The sequence below is a fragment of the Aulostomus chinensis genome, chromosome 5 (genome assembly GCF_037954235.1).
Source record: "Aulostomus chinensis isolate RoL2024-O1b breed Wild chromosome 5, RoL_Achi_v1.0, whole genome shotgun sequence".
In the NCBI taxonomy this organism is placed as follows: Eukaryota; Metazoa; Chordata; class Actinopteri; order Syngnathiformes; family Aulostomidae; genus Aulostomus; species Aulostomus chinensis.
In genome coordinates, this window is record NC_141324.1 from 14,312,525 (window position 1) to 14,329,556 (window position 17,032).

The following is a 17,032-nucleotide window of genomic DNA, read 5'->3' on the forward strand; positions in this document are numbered from 1 at the left end:
AGTTGTACAATAACTGCATTTTTTGTGGTGTCTCGCCAGCTCCCCTCATTTTTTTTAATACTCTGCCTGAAAAATACGATGCTGTTAGGTAGAGAAGTTGTACATGAACGAAGAGGAGGAAAAAACTGGACACGCAGTCTTTCTGAAGGATCTACATCGATGAAGGTGTTTGCTTTTAACAAGAAAAAACAGGAGGATAAGCGTGGAAAGTTGCAGGACTTACGAAATTGCATTAGAAATGTCTTTTTAATACGTTCATCATTATAATGAGCATGAAGTTAATTGCTGGAGGCATCTATTATCTATCACTGGTTTTTAGGATTCGCCTGTCAAACACTAGAACCCTGCAACCAGCAGCACCCTGAGGTTTGATTGAGCAATCAAGCACAAGGAATTCTGTTTCTGCCTGCTGCTGCAAGTGCAGAGTGCTTTCATTTGTTTTATAAATCCTGTTGCACACCTCAAGTCTATTTAATTAATTTATAGAGGGTTTTTCTTAACAAGGTTCAAAGTGTCTCATAGATCCTAAAACATCAAAAATAAAATATAGATCAAACTGATTAGATGGCAAAATAGAATAAAATGACGTTATGCCTGGAAAGAGGTTTTTTTTTTAGATTCTGCTACCTGTAACTATATATAATTTGACTTGGCATGAAGTTGTTGTGGGTTTTTTTTTTTAATCTGAGAGACAGTTTCTGCCAGTAAAGCTTTAAACTATTATGAACTATAAACTAAGGCCTGTAAGACTGAGTGGCTATATTGTTTTATATTCCACGTTAGTGGACCCAGACGCAAATGTATTTCTTTCCATCGTTGTGCTTTTAGGCCAAATGTACACTTGCAGATTGTTGCGGTGCAGTTGTTGCCACAGAAGGCTGTGTGGCATCTGCAGAAAAGTGACATGATTGTGATCTAAAGAAAGAGGAATTATGTACATTGAAAACAGCAGAAGGCCAAGAACAGAACCTTTGGGCAACAGCTCATTTAAAACCAGTGTCCAAGGAACTGGAGGCATCTATCATCTATCACTGGTTTTTAGGATTCGCCTGTCAAACACTAGAACCCTGCAACCAGCAGCACCCTGAGGTTTGATTGAGCAATCAAGCACAAGGAATTCTGTTTCTGCCTGCTGCTGCGAGTGCAGAGTTGACTGTTTTTAAAAACCTTTTACAAAAGTGCAGTATTTTATTGGTGCGTGGCCTTTTAGATGAGTTTTATTTGTAGTTTCAGTCCACTTCCACCCTGATGCAAGTGTGGAGGATTGAACACATCACTAGTGTGCTTTCATTTGCTTTATTAATCCTGTTGCACACCTCAACTTTAACTGTTGAGGTTTAAATCGGTTTTCTCACATTTGCATTTCACAGACTGCAATAAGAGGTAGTATCACGCACGCACACACACGGTTGCTTCGACTTTATCTTCAACAAACGGTTTGACACAGAATAATGAATACACATCTTTATTACACCGTATTCACAAAAACATACACTCACAAGTCTATTTATTAGGTACACCTAGATAAAACTAATACAGACTAAACAGCCTCCTTTCATGAGGATCATCACCTTCACTTTTAATAAACGATATGAGTTTTACATGTTAGTACCCAATAAAGAGGCAAATGATTGCATTTCTCCACATATTCTTTCCATTGGTATAAAGATTATTCCAGAGGAAAAAAAAAAAAAAAAAAGTACAATAGAAAAATGTTATTCAGCATCACTGTAGAAAAAAAAAATCCCCTCATTAAAAGCGCAAATACGCATAAATAATCATCTTAAATGGTCAATATAGTCGTATGACTGGATTTACATATCAACTGATATTGAAGAATGATTCACTTGAAAAACAACAACAAAAAGACTCCAGTATTGTTGCTTGGAATGTTCAAAACTTGACTTTGAGTTATTTTCTTTATCCACTTCGCTGCTGTATTTCATCCAAAAAACACAAGTTTCACTCCAGTTGGACTGGTTATACAAACAAAAGGAAATATTTCTAACATAAAAAAACAAAACAAAACTGAAATGAGTGAGGGAGAAGGCCCAATATGGGAGCCCAGACCTCATCTATCTATATTGTCCTCTCGTTTGACAGAACGATAAAAACTGGTCAATGATCAATACTGAACAGAAACTGATGCTGAATAAGCATAAACGAAAGCACATTCACAGGAGGTTTCTGCAGATGATGAAAGTGATACGACGATGGGGGTTGTGTTCATAGCAACATGCATTTCCTCAAGAAGACAAACACAACCCGAACGTTTCACTGTTACAGTGTGTTGCCCAGTAATCTCCCTTAATGTAACTAGTCAGAGTCAACAAAGACCACTGTACAAAGTGGCGTTTGGCACATTTTAAAAAAACTCCCTGGGATACAAAACTAGTTATTTCAGTATAAAAATCAAAGAAGTACACTTTGTCATGATATGTGTAACATTGGTTTTGGTCAAAAGGGGAGAGGGGAACAGTTTCATACAATACTAAAAGGATCTGACCTAGAAAAGGTGACACATCCTATGGATATAAAACTAAAGCTCCTGTCTTGAGGTTTCTGTGCAGAACATGCCTCCTTTACAACACCTTTCCCTTCCTCAGTAATCGGTCCCTTCACCCTGGTACACCTGCTCCTCCTCCTGGTAACCCTGGTAACCCTCATCCTGGTAGTCTGGGACGTATTCACAGACTCCACCTGCCCCGTTATGATCATCCGTTACCTCTTGACCTTTAGGGCAGTACTTTGCATCATAGATCTGCCGTCCCAGGCCAAAGTTCTGGCCGCTCTGGTTGGCTCCTTGGCTGTAGCCCATCTGTAAGGACATGGTGCTGTTGTCGCACTTGTCTGTGCCCAGCTTCTGATCGTAAATGGCACGCCGTGTCCCTGGAGCCGTCATGCCAGACTGTGGGGGACACAGAGGAGGTGGTCATGTTCCAGGGAGGAACAGTTTTATACAAGACAAAACAAGACGCCAGCTCGCTCAAGTTTAATGACAGGGAGGTGATGCCAGATGCCCCAAGGAAGATTTCCACTGCAGCTCTATATTATTATATCACTGAATTGATGACAAGGTGGGAACATGTCCCAGTACCTGGCTCGCCCCCTTGTTGGTTCCCATTTGCAGACTGATGGTTGTGTTGTCCATGGGGGGCAGGATCTGAGCTTTGTGGTCATACAGGGGCCTCCTGGTGCCGTACGCGTTCATACCAGCCTGACTGGCACACTTGTTGGTCCCCATCTAGAGACAAAAACACTTTCAGAATGTGCAGTCGCTTTAAAACTACATACAGCATCATACTGGTCTCTTCCTTGAAGTTTTGGGTCATGACTGCACTATACTAACACGAGGGTGCACCACAGCACGTCTGTCATGCTGTCACTCTTGTTTTGACAGCCCTCATTCATGCGACTTAATCCTTGGCTGACGAACCGACAACACACAGAGAGGCTAAAGAGTTGGAGAACAATGAGCGCCTCTTCCGCGGACCTTCGCTCTGACATGAGATCATGACAAACTCTTGATTTCGCAACAGTTCAACACATCAGCTCAGTTTTACCAAACACGAGGAGCCACTCCTCCACCCCGTCCTGCCTAATATATCTAAATATGAGCCTGTGGTGGATTTCGAAGGGATATTTTATTCTTCGGTCAGGATGTATTTTCTTATCGACCACAGCCCTACATGTCCGACATTTGACTGCTCGGAAAAGACATGGCGCTCAAAATAAATGAGAACTATTCAGACCGGCCAACAAGACATAAAAGACAGAATCTGACAGTCAATAGGATTCACTGCTGCTGCTGACTGTCCACACCTCAAACATGGACTATTATTTGATTTAAACCATGTCAGTATTCATCTCTACCTGCAGGCCAATGACGCACTGCCCAGCCTTCATCTTCTCCTCATCAAACATCCTCTCACGCTTGTCTGAATATTTCACCCCGATGTCCACACGAGAACAAGAGCCCTTGGTCTTCGCCTGCAGAGGACATAGAAGAGAACATGTTCAAATTGATCTAGGATTTCAACAAAGAAAGTCTTAATAGAAGAGGAACATGAAGACATTTTAGGGAACTAAAATATTGTTCATCTTCCTTAAAACCAGAAGGGAAGAGATGTCTTTCTCTCCTCGGTTTGTGAATTAAGGAGCTTAGACTGCTAGTTAGCTTAGCACAATGAATAGTAGTGGATGGGAAATGTTAGCATTGAGCAAAGCGTAGCACAGAAGAGCGAAGGTATCTATATTTCTAGCTCTGGGGAGAACAGCAACAGTATTTCCTTTTCCTTTCAGGTCTAATAGAAAACAATGCATGGGACGGTCATGGATGGTGATGTAAGAAATGGCGTATCTTATCACGAAACCACGCGCACTTAAAGATCAAATGTCACAAATATTGACCAGAAAAAATAACACAACAGTAAAGTTTCATTCTGTAGTTGAGTGCTGTCATAACGACAGTGACAGCAGTGTCAGTGACAGGATGTGAGTGGTAAACATCCGTCCCTGGACCAGTGTGTGTGAGAGAGAGAGAGAGACCTTTGACACTCACCATGCTAGCGAGCGCCAGCAGCGTTGTCTGGACCTGCGTCATGTTCCCGCTCTCGTACAGATCGTTGGCTTCAAAGATATCGTGAGGCTTCAGGCCATATATAGAGATGGCTTTGATGAAGTTGGACAGGTTTTCCAGCTAAATATACGATAAAAAAAAAAAAAAACAGAAAAATGTAAGACGATCAACAATCAGGTTTATACGGAATTGAAATTCTGCAGCAAAATTCGGAAAACATGAGAATAAAACAGCAGCTGCGTTATAACGTCGCATTGGAAATGTAAAAAAAATGTATTAGCTGCATTTCCATCAACTTGGCTACGTAGTGAGTGTTTTGGTCAGAAGGTGGCGATGTGGGCAACTTTACACCCTGCCGTTAACAACCAGGAAAGAAGAAGTTGCGAGAATGGGAGACTTAAAAGACTCTTCCCTGCTGTCACAGAACAAGTGCTGCCAGGAGATAGTAATTTGACCACACCTCAGTTCATCCACAGACTCACCTGAGGCCAGTTCAGCTGTGACTGATTGACCTTTTTCACAGAGCCAGGTTGAAGTTTGTTGATGAGACTGTAAGAGACGACAGGAGAATATTAGGACTTCCTACATCTCTGGATTTATTGTTAATCGAGGCCATGGTCACGGTCAGGGGATGGCGTGGACAAAGCCTGTCCTCTGCTCACTCACTTGCACAGAATGACTCCACTTTTCAGGCCTTTCTGGAAGTCTGTGCCAATGCAGCAGCCGGTAACATCCTCGATCCAGCACCTCAGCTCCTCTTCTTTCTGAGGGTCGTACTTCTGTGCGATCTTTTCGGGGCGAGAGAGAGAGAGAGAGTGAAGGTCACGTGTGTTCCGCAAGCAGTCGGTTTACTTTTATTCAAGGTGATTGCATACAGACACAATAACAGAGCAACAAATAAAACGCCTCTCATGAAGGCAGGACTGTTGTATCACACTGCATTAGTTGTGTCCCTTACGTATCCATCATCCCGCCAGTGTTACCGTCTGTCCTCAAAACTTTATTATGACTGTAAATAATCTTTGCTCATGGTCACATCTTAATTTCTCCGTGTCAGGGTAGTTTGCTGTGTCTACACTGGGGGGATTGTGTCCTTTGGCTTTCATAAATAAGGTGACACTGACACAACCTCTCTCTAAAACACACACACACACACACACACACACAAGGAAATCCTGTTCGGTAAACTGCTAAATTCTCTTCTCAAGCACAGGAAGGCAGTAAGGGTGTGTTTTAAAGGACTTAACATGGCACAAAGATTCTAGTGAGGGTGTTGCCAGCTGCTGAGGCGTTACTCTGATTTCTAAGAGTTTCTTTCTTGAGAAAGTGTGAGAAACTCTGAAAGAGTCTATTCAGGTAAACTATAATGATCATGTAAACAACCTCTGTTGTGTGAGAGAACAAACCCAGGCAAAAGTGAAGTGAAGGTTGTTGAAAGAGGTCTAAATCTGAAGCAACTAACAATCTCGCTCTGTACCGCGGGCCATGGAAGAGAACCGCAGACCGCAGACTGAAGAGCCCATAGCTCTTCAGGAATGTCTTCTAATTACGTTTTCTTCATTCACTTCAACCCGTATAAAAACAAAACAAAACAATGCTGTGCGTTTTAGTTGTTCTCTGCTGATGTGACTTACAGGGACGAGCTTGAATGTGAGGAATGCGCCCCACGCTGCTTAGATTAGAGAGCTGAAGGAAGCAGCAGGGATGTAGAAGTGCGTGGATGCAACGAGGGAACACGTTTGAGAGGCTTCCAGGTGTTTTCTGAGCCATCAGGCAAAAGAAAAACACGGAGGACATTTAAATGCCTTGAATTTCACGGAGTGAGCAGGGACGTCACTGACAGCAGGAAATAGCACTCAAGTCAGCATCTCTTCAGCCCTCCCTTCAAGGCCACCGCTGGACAAACACACACATACACACCCGCAGAGGAAATCTACAGGTCTCCTTACATCCTGCACATGTTGTTCCGTGCATATTTGGGGAGGGGATATTCTCTCCCATACAAGGCTACAGCCAAGGAATGCAGATGAAAAAAACCTGGAGAAATGTAGGGATTTGCAAAGATTGCAGATTATCTGCAAATTCTTTTTATGGTGGGAAAAAAATCTTTGAAGCCATAATAATTGGAAAGGAATGAGGGGTACTGCACAATAATGACGCGTATTAAAGCATCAATTCAAAAGTTAAGGTTGCCCAGGTTGTGCAGCTCAGCGTGATAAGAATCTTCAGCATCAGTTTTGGTATTTTAAGTGGATCCGGATGCGCAGAGGTCAGTGCGGGCACGTCTACAGAGCTCCTCTGGCCTCAACTGACCAAGAACTGAAAAACCCACAGAGGGAACAACGAACACAGTACTTCTGTCTGCACAGCACTAGTCTAAAAATTCTTTTTTTTAATATACGTGATGTGATTCCCAGTACAGAGCATGACAACAAAGAAGCGATGCATTCTTGCAGTTTCAAAGCAGCAATAAAAAAAGATTTACAACGGGGCGATAAGGAGGAGGATGAATGGCATCCACCGCTGCCACTAACAGGCGAATTAAATTAGCCGTTAATGCGGGTCACACCGGCGGGCTACCAGCTGCCCGGGGCGGAGAAAATCTCGAAACACACGTTACAATTTTGCCACAACGACGTACTTGTATGCCAAGAGGGACAACGCCCATAGCCTGTTTTTAAGTCTCCTGCACGTCAAGAGCGTGCCGACACGTAAAGGACTAACCCGTACTAACGTTTAGGAGTAACTTTAACTCTATTAAAACGCATTAAAACTCGTCTATTAATTGCGTTGTTGTTGATTTTTTTTTAATCCACCTCTGACCGATTTGTGAACTCGAGCACGCGCGGCAAAATGGACGCCAGGTGACTCCTGTAACTTCCAGAAGAACGCGATGAGAAGATGATGCGCAGAGAAATTGAGTGCAGTCATTTGATCCTAAAAAATGATGATGAATACATACCTTGTTTTTCACTTCTGCAGAGAGACCGTAAGCAGGACCTTTGTTAAAACTCATTGCGAGTTTAGGAGTTTGTATTCAGGTGAATACTTTTTCTTTTTTTCTGAAAAGACACTTTCTGGTGGGTTTAACAAGCGCTGGAGCGGCTGAAACTTTCTCTCCCAATGAAACGTCGCACTCGGCTATATACTTCCTTTCTCTTTTACAGCCGCCAATTAGAGCGCTCCCACGGTTCCACCAGAGATGGTGGAGTCACGTCAAGATGGTTCCCGGCTGCGGATGGCCGGCGATAAAAACGATTCCCTCATGAATATTTAACACAAGCGTCACTTTTAAGTTATGAGCCAATTCCGCGACCGTCTGATTACATAATTCCTTTTGCGTCTCTCTCAGTGGAGTCAAATAGTGTGTGTGTGTGTGTGTGTGTGTGTGTGTGTGTGGGGGGGGGGTTCTGATTTGTTCAGTAACAAAGGCGAAGGGTCTCAACTCTGAAAAGCAATTTTCCAGCTTCGAAGTCAGAAGATTGCCTTTTTGAAGCAACAGATTATCATCTTCTTATCACAACATAGCGGGACAGTTAACTTCTTATCGTGAAATAGCGGCTGTTTTCTTCAATATAATAATAAACCAATAATATCATTACAGCAAGTAAATAGTTTGGTTTTCTTATAACGTCAAGATCGTATCTCTATTAAATTATCTTACAACGAGATATCAGCTTTGTTGAGATGAGGCAATCATCCCAAGACGACAAGTTGCCGGAGATAAGATCACATTATCATGGTTTAATTTATCTCAGAATAAGTCAAGGTAATGAGAATATCCCGCTATAATGAATCGACAGCCTTAAGAAATGAATCGCCAGCTCCTGTCTTCTCGGCTTCCCTTATATTTGATGTTTCACTTTTTTTTTTTTAACGTAGTTGAACAGCCTCAAAATCTTGGCTTTACACTATTGCCACACAATCCGGTTTAGAAATTTGATTTGAATAAAGAGGTTTCTTCAGGGTAGTTTGTTTTGTAAAAGCACGATATTTTACGCAAGGGTTCTCACTAAAGCCCGCATGCTTTATTCAAGCTCGTCAATCAAGCAGGACTCAACGATTGCGGAAAGACGCACGCAGGAATCCTCTCGTTTATCTCATGTCGTCTTTGGTTAGCGGCTTCGTTAATCGATCCTAGGCTCCACCTTTCCCCTTCTCTTCTTTAGGTCGCGATTGATATCAAAAAGTCCTTATATGGAAGGAAACGTCCCAAATTCCTGGATGGTGGGAGTGATCCAGCGGTCCCACCCTGCATACCAGACGGACAGGGAGAGAGAGACGGGGGGGGGACGCACTGGCTTTGAGTCACTGGTGAAAAACGTTGTGAGGAGCTGAACACAATGAGCCACTGAGCTGACGTAATGTCGGTGTCACCAGGGTTTATGCGTCTAACTTCGATCAAACTTTATCTCTCCTGGATGTCAGGATTTGACCAACTCGTCAGAATAACGTCCGACTTCAGTTCTATGGGGGGGGAGGCGCTACAAAAAGTTTTCATTCGGAGAGCTCGACGGACTTTCTGTCCAACTTTTAATGTCAAGTTTGCTATGTTTATTTATATTTTTTTTAAAAAACAACAACATCGATGTAAAGACAATAAGCCCCGATTCGCCAAAGTACATCCTCAACTGTAGAGAATAAATCAAGGCTGCTTTTGTTTTATCTTTATCTGAATATTAGAACGTACGGTTTTGTTTCCCCTCTAACGAACATTTTAAATGTTATATATATATAAATATATATATAAATATAAATATATATATAAATATATATATATATATATATATAAATATATATATAAATATATATATATAAATATATATATATATAAATATATATATAAATATATATATAAATATATATATAAATATATATATAAATATATATATAAATATATATATAAATATATATATAAATATATATAAATATATATATAAATATATATATAAATATATATATATATATAAATATATATATATATATAAAAATATATATATAAAATATATATATATATATATATATATATATATATATATATATATATATATATAAATAAAACATTTTAGTACTAAAGACGCTCATTTAAAGAGGAAGCTTGCTTCACTCTGCGGATCCGGGACTGAGCGGGATTCTGACGATCATTCCAGTTAACAGCAGTAATATTCTTAAACGGTGACATAAACCCGAGGTTGTCCCGTCATGCTCACACAGCTGTTTTTCGAATGACATCATCCAGGTGTGCGGAGGCTTAATTCGGAGTAATCACACCTGAGGGCAAGACATGAAGTCATGGTGATGTCTGTGAGGGGGGAGACGTCAGCGTCTCTCTGAGTAACAGCAAGGAGTGACGTGACACTGGTGAGGACTCCTCGAGCGCCTCTGGTCAGATCACGTCAGGTGCTGACGACCCCCAGCTAGTTCACTTCAAGTTGGGGCTCATTCTCATTCACGGAAGTAGACAAAAGTCGGATCGAACATCATCCAGAGCCTCCGCAGACGAAAGAGATAAACGGACGATGTGCTCCCCCGCATGGAAGAACTGGGAAGTACAACAAATAACAGCAGAATGCAATTCAAAAGTACACTTACAACTGACTGGTTTGTACTGTAAAAGACGCACAAGTCAGTGAACTGAGCTGAAGAATTAGATAATTTTTATTTTTCAAAACAATCGAGAGATGTTAAACACTGAACAAATAAAGATGCCCCAGTCAAAACTCCAGAAAACAGATTCGTTATCAACCAGTTGTAGCACTTTTCTTTATTGCCAGCTGTTGTTGTTGTGCAGGTTTTCCATTGTCTGCAGCTTCACCCTCGCTAAATCAGTGTGTACAAAAAAAACAACAGCAACAACAAAGTAACACAAACGGTGCATATACCAGCGTCATACTGATCATGGGATTTCTTGCACATAAACCCAGCTCCGAGGACAAGCGCGTTTTATGCGGAAGCAAATCCAGATTTACCGTTTTACCAAGGCACATTGGTAGGGAAGAATGACTTGAGTGGATGAATGAAAGAATGAACAGAGGCCGCACACAAGTCATGTGACTGCTGAGTCGTAGAAAGAGGGGAAATCAGGTTTGTAACGTTGAAAATGTCAAGAATATCTGAGTCTTCTCGTGGGTTGTTTTTTTTTTCCTTGTACCAACAACTTGAACAGTTTTCTGAACCCTCAAAAAAAAAAAAAAAAAGGAGCTGCAAGAATTTGAACTGTCTCTAAATTAAAACAAAAAAAAAACAAACAAACAAAAACCAACTTGATTCTAGCCAGTGATGAAATGAGCAACAAGAAACCATGATAATCCTTAATCGTCATCAAAACTAAAAGAGTATCTAAAGCTGTGGGAACAAAACGTCTTAGCATTCAAACAGTTAACGATCAGCATCACCTTGAGTATCGAGGAAGAGTTAGCGAGAGAGATGGTCGTGTCACACTATTTTCAGGTTCGAGATGGATGCGGAGCCAAAGTGGGTGCAGTGTGGAATGTTAATGGCTAAATGGACCGGCTAATCTCAACACCGACCGCGCTAATAAACCTGTGAATAACCCCAGTTTACGTTGAAGATCAGGCAGACGACATTTCTATGCGGAAAGAGGAAGAAGAAGAAGAAAAAAAAAAGACATAAAGGCGGATCTAAGTTCTATCGTGTGTCGATAGACGCTTCATAATTGTGGTCAAAATAAATAGATGTATACATGTTAAGAAATTTATAATTTACTCTTTATATCTCACATAAAGCTTCTCTTAACCGCCAAATGTGCCCCAGAATTTCATACTCTGGAAATGTTCTGTGCTAGATGAACTCCGATCAGCGATGTTCTGGGTACCAACATGGCGGTCTAGACAGGACAGCTAAACCCCAGCCTAGATTGTAATTCCTCATCACAAGTTATAAAAATGGTTAAAAAAAAAAAGAAAAAGAGGAAAAAAAAAAAAGAAAAAGCTTGCAATATTATCACCATGATCCTGAAATATTGATACGATTCAGAACAACAAATATTCAACTGATCGTAACAGCGTTTCTGGTTACCACAGGTAAATCTGCCCTCTGTATTATGTCTTCTGGTAGTAGCAGCACTCTGCAGTAGGGTCTCGTTCCTGTGGCTTTCAGTTTGAAAAAGAAAACAAAACCAGCCCTTGGTATCACAAACTCAACTATTCTTTTAATTTTTACTCTTTTTATACCAAACTCAATAGTTTGTCACAGAAAGAGGACGAGGCATGGGGGGGATGGTGGGTGAATGGGGGGAGTTTAGCAGGCCTGGCTTTTGCCAAACTCACAGTGGAGAAACAAAAGTATTTTGTCTCTGTGGGGGAACAAAGACAGGAGTGGAAAAGGACAGCAACCTTCCCGAACCCCTCAGTCTAGGCAAACATATGGCAGGATGTTCAATCTGCTTTCGTCCCCACGAGGGTCCAATGATATGCACTGTGTCCAGTCATACCAGGTGCCCTTGGTGTCAAAACAACCATTCACCCCCGACCAGCACTGTGTGTGTATCCTGTCCAGGTCCTTATCTGTCACCTCCCGGGTCTCGCCCGGTAAATCTGCCGCTGGTTTATCCACCTGTAGAACATGCATTTTCCTCGACTCCTTGATTTCCTGTTCTTCCCTTTTCAGATACTCTGACATGAAAAAGTGTGCACTCGGGGCCTGGACCCCTGAGGAGGTGAGCACATTACTCTGGAGGTTCAAGTAGGACTGGATGATTTCATTTCTGGACAGCTCCTTCCAGTTAGTCTGGTGAAAAGGGTTAGGGCTGGGGCCTGGAGCTGCGGCCGGAGTCACCGGCTGCTGTACAGTGCTTTCAGTTCTCTGCCTAGACTCAGCGGGTTCAGGAGTAGGAGCTTCCTCTGTTTGAGAAGGCTCTTTATGTACCAGAGGTTTAATCTGACCTGTTACCGGGTCAAATGTTAATCTGCGTTCTTTTAACCGTACTGGTTTAGTCGTGTCCTCTATTTTCTGGCCATCTAAGTTGACGGAGTAGTCTCTAGACCTGTACTTCCTCTTTTTATGCTCCGAGTTGGAGATGGTTGCCCCATCTGCATCCTCAGACGCAGACATGGCTCCCTCTGACGTCAGCCTGTGGAGTTCAGAATTGTGTTGGGGGTGGGAGGGTGAAGGTGAGACGGATGGGGATTCCAGTGTTGCAGATAAGTCTTGGGGTGGGCAATGAGAGGGGACCTCAGAAGAACTGGCCCAGTGCATTGAAGACCTATGAGAGGAAGAATGTGGCAGCTTGTCAGCATAAGATACTTGAGCTGGGGAGGGTACGGACTGGGATGAAGGCAAGGGAGAATCCCTAGGAGAAGGGCTGGGGGTAGATGTCCCTTTCGGTGCATATGCCGCAGAGCGCTTGGTCATGGTGTCTTGTTTTGTGCTCCTGGGACTGGTTGTAAGACCACGAGGACTTTTGGCTTGGTAATAGCCCCCCCCACCTCCGTCATCCATTCTGGCCTGTTGCTGCATCACAGCCACCTTAATTAATGAGGAAGTGCTGGGTAGTTTAGCAACTCCGGGGGAGCTGGGGCGAGGCTTGACAGCGTTTACTGGAATTCTGTTGATTTTATCATTGTCAAGGTGCTCTAAGCGAGATCTGTCCGGGGACGGGACAACCTCCTGGTCAAGCTGGGTGTCAGGGCTGCCTGCAATCCCGTTGGTGGGTGGAGGTGACACAGAGTTATCAAATGAAGACATCTTGGGGATTTTTTCTGGCAAGTGCACACCACTGTCTCTGTTCTCTGCTCTGCGCTTGCGACTACTTGACTTCTCAGCTTTCGGTGAATATGTGTTGTGAACATCATTTCTGATTTTGACTTCAGGGACTCCCTTCCCAGAAACAGAAATTTCTGCAGAGATGCAGGGATGAGAACTGCCATTGGTTGAGCCAGGAGTACTTGCAGCCACAGCTGGCCCAGGTTCAATCAGCTTCTGCCAGTTCCGTAAGAGTTTCTTTGCACGCTTGGCAAGGTCTTCATCCTTGGTCTTCTTTCGTACATCATTGATCAGTTTTCCCAAACGAGTTTCCTGATGAATTAAAATTTAGAGTTAGAAAGAAATCAACCAACACCATTAATGCATCTAAGTGGAAAAGCAGTTCCAGTGTAGTCAAGTGTCTTACCTCAAGTGCTTCTTTGGTGATAGGATACTTCTCAAGACAGGCAATTACCTCTAATACAACCACCATATTGCATATCTAGGCAGGGGACAAAAAGCTTAGTTTTACTACATCTGCTTTTGACCATCATAAGGCACAAAAATGCACTTCTGAGATTATAATTCACTGATGGCATAGGAGGACATGATTTAATAAGAATTTTAATCACAATGCAGTTGACATAACAGTGAAGAAGGCATTCCAAATTGATGGTGCAGACAATGCCACTAAATGAGAGCAATTAATGTAAGAAACAGAGGAAACAAGATATTTGCAACGTGTGACAACACTGAGTGAGTTAGCTTACAGCAAGCTAGGACACTTTAGCGTGTGTGTCTGCAGGACGACTGAGGAAAGTAAAAAGTAGATGTTAATTCAAGCAAATCTATATGGTTGACTTCGTAAAACCAGCCGTGTGGCGTTGGAGTAAACTATTACGTAAATATCGGTACAACTTCATTTAAATGAGTCGCTCATCCTGGCGACAAAGTCCAGCGGTGTCTCAGAGTCGACAGACTTACCTGCGTTAACGTTAGCTGATGAGGCTAAAGCTACCATCTCATCAACTTGACAAGGAAGAGTCTGGCTATTTCGTAAAACGTAGCTTCAGCTAACCAAGCTAAAGATAAGCTAGCTTCCTCCCACACTTCTTTAACATGGAGTATGAAACGCCCAACAGCCAACCTCTGACCAGTTAGCGGAATGTCAAGATTACGGTATAGTTAACGTGTCGTCTGAGGGAATGTACTTGAATAATCTTCTTAAACAAGTTAACGCTGTATACTCCAACTCCGCTTCAGTCTTGAGGCTAGGCTAGCAGCTAGCATGCTACTTAAACCAGCTAACGCCAGATAGGCGTCTGACCGAGGTAACGGGTTACCGCTGCTGCTAGATTAGCTTGTAAACTGTCAACTCAAGAAGTCAGCGCCTCTCCTCCCTTTGAGCCACTCGCCATGTCAATGCTAACCCGAAACATACGCAGAGCACATATTATTTTAATAACAAGACAGCTCATGGCCGCTGTTTATTGGGTGTCTGACAGAGTTTGTCGGACTGCAGGTAAACAAGCTAATGCTAGCTAGAGAGACAGCTAGCCGTACTCACATTGCTCTGACTGTCGATGGCCTGCAGCAGCCGGTCCCTCATCTGCCGCGGGGTTGCTGAGACCGTTGTCATTGCCTGTTCGGTGCGAACCGGAGGATGGAGGGAGGAATCCTCCAAAATGAAAGACGGATGACAATAGTGACTCAAACGCCGCTGTGGTAAGACATCAGGCGTCTGTACAGCATAGTTTTCTGTCGCCTGGAAGGTAGACGACTCGGTTTCTCTCACATGGAGTCCGAGGTGTGTGCGCTGTATTCGGCGTCGGCTGCTGCCTGCTCGGCGCTCTCCTGGCAGCTTACTACCAGCTGCTGGATCTCTCAACGGCCTCCTGCTGCATGCTGGGATACGATGTATGCGCTCTGACGTCTGCACGTCAGCAAGTAAACATCCCTGCCGTCCACCCACACTCCCGGGTATCTCCTCAATGCCTCCAGGGGTATTCTCCTCGGATTCTTTATCCATGATCGCTTGCAATTAATGGCCGAGTTTGGGTTTCATTCACATCGACATAGAATTTGAGGGGCTATGGGATGTGTGACCTCACGAATTATTTCTGACCTCTGGCTTTGCTCTTCCTGTTCAGACTTGGATCTAGTAATTTTAATTCAATCTCTTAGTTCTCTTTTTGATCTGTCACTGTGACACCTCCATGTCACATAGCATCAAAGCTATCCAGGCAGAATCCTGAATTATGTGACTGTACTCCTTGCCATCAGCTTTCAAAAAAACAACATAATTTTTGCTCAATCATCTTTTAATTATTCATAGTCCTTTTCTTTTTTATCAACAAAGCCCAATCTAATAGCACAAGGTTTTCAGATTTGGCTTTTGTACTGCTGTCAGCAATCTGATACCCAAAGAATCCTCATACATTAAAAGATGGAATTATGGAGCTCTGAGTACAACAAAATGTTGCCAAATAAAGATCCATCCATCCATTTTCTTCCGTTTATTCCTGTTAAGGGTGGGGGGGGGGGGGGGGGGGGGCTGGAGCCTGTCCCAGCAGCGAGAGGTGGGGTTCACCCTGGACAGGTCGGCAGTCCCTAATAAAGATGTATTATATTTTTTTGTCATATTTTAACATTTCATTAATTTGTCATTTACCACTTGTTTATCTTTTTTTGGGGGGGGGCTGCACAGACTAGATAAACGTAAATAAAACGATAATAGTTAGAATTTATGCATGTTTGTCAGTTGAATATACAATCATAATCTCTCAAATAAACCACTGTCAAAAGTAAAGTAAACATGAAGCCACAAGCCAACGTTCAGTTTGAGCTCTCCAGCTCTTCTTTGTATTCACTGTAGAGGAAAGAATTACATCAAAGTATACAAAGGATTTTCACCAGGTTTAAAAAAAAAATTGATTGTTTTTGCCAGATTTCTGTCTCTTTTTTAATCTATAATTGATCTCATCAGCGCCGCGTGGCTCTTTAGGTAGTCTTTTAAAGATATATGGTTCATTTAGTTTTCACATTTAGATGTAGATTTAAACTTCATATTTAAAATTTAGATCTAACAATTATTTTAAACATACACATCTTTGTCTTTAAATGACACGTTTGACACGTTTCCTTTACATTAATTAATTTTAAATGTGTAAAAGTGAGTTGAGTATTCAGTTTATATCGACTAGAAAATTGAAACTGAACCCCTGCAATTCACAGACTCACTGGATGGATTCCTGTAGAAAACTATGTGCATCATTCCACCAGCAGATGGAGACATTCATTTTCTGAAAGGACTGTCCCTGCAGCAGGTGGAGGCAGACTTGTGTGGTCATCAGCAGGCTGGATCAGGTCTAATATATATTTAGAATTTATGAAAACAAAATGAGGCTGTACGGTGGTGCAGTGGTCAGCACTGTGGCCTCACAGCAAGAAGGTTCCTGGTCCAAGTCCCGGCTCCATCACGGGATCTTTCCATGTGGAGTCTCCATGTTCTCCCTGTTCCTGTGTGGGTTCTCTCTGGTACTCCAGCTTCCTCCACAGTCCAAAGACATCAAGAGAGGACGAGGCTGATTGATACTCTAAATTGACCGTAGGTGTGACTGTGAGTGTGAATGTTTGTCTGTCTCTATGTGTTGGTCCTGTGATGGACCCCGCCTCTCACCTGAAGGCTGCTGGGATAGGCTCCACCCCCCCCCCCCGTTACCCTGAACAGGAATAAGTGGAAGACAATGG

The 17,032-nt window shown here is 42.6% G+C and overlaps 2 protein-coding genes across 2 annotated transcripts; both read right to left on the reverse strand.

The window, feature by feature from the left end:
* Positions 1-1,449: 1,449 nt before the first annotated feature.
* cnn2 (calponin 2) lies at positions 1,450-7,733 on the reverse strand. Its single transcript, XM_086203341.1, has 7 exons — positions 7,542-7,733; positions 5,246-5,367; positions 5,062-5,128; positions 4,562-4,699; positions 3,874-3,990; positions 3,098-3,244; positions 1,450-2,908 (listed from the first exon to the last, which is right to left on the reverse strand). The coding sequence occupies exons 1-7, from the start codon at positions 7,593-7,595 to the stop codon at positions 2,603-2,605; spliced, it is 951 nt and encodes a 316-aa protein (XP_086059467.1). The 5' UTR covers positions 7,596-7,733; the 3' UTR covers positions 1,450-2,602.
* Positions 7,734-10,238: 2,505 nt separating this feature from the next.
* Positions 10,239-15,401, reverse strand: crsp7 (cofactor required for Sp1 transcriptional activation, subunit 7). The gene is made up of 3 exons (XM_086203342.1): positions 14,850-15,401; positions 13,710-13,784; positions 10,239-13,615 (listed from the first exon to the last, which is right to left on the reverse strand). Exons 1-3 carry the CDS (start codon positions 15,309-15,311, stop codon positions 11,948-11,950), a joined length of 2,205 nt encoding a protein of 734 aa, XP_086059468.1. The 5' UTR covers positions 15,312-15,401; the 3' UTR covers positions 10,239-11,947.
* Positions 15,402-17,032: the final 1,631 nt, after the last annotated feature.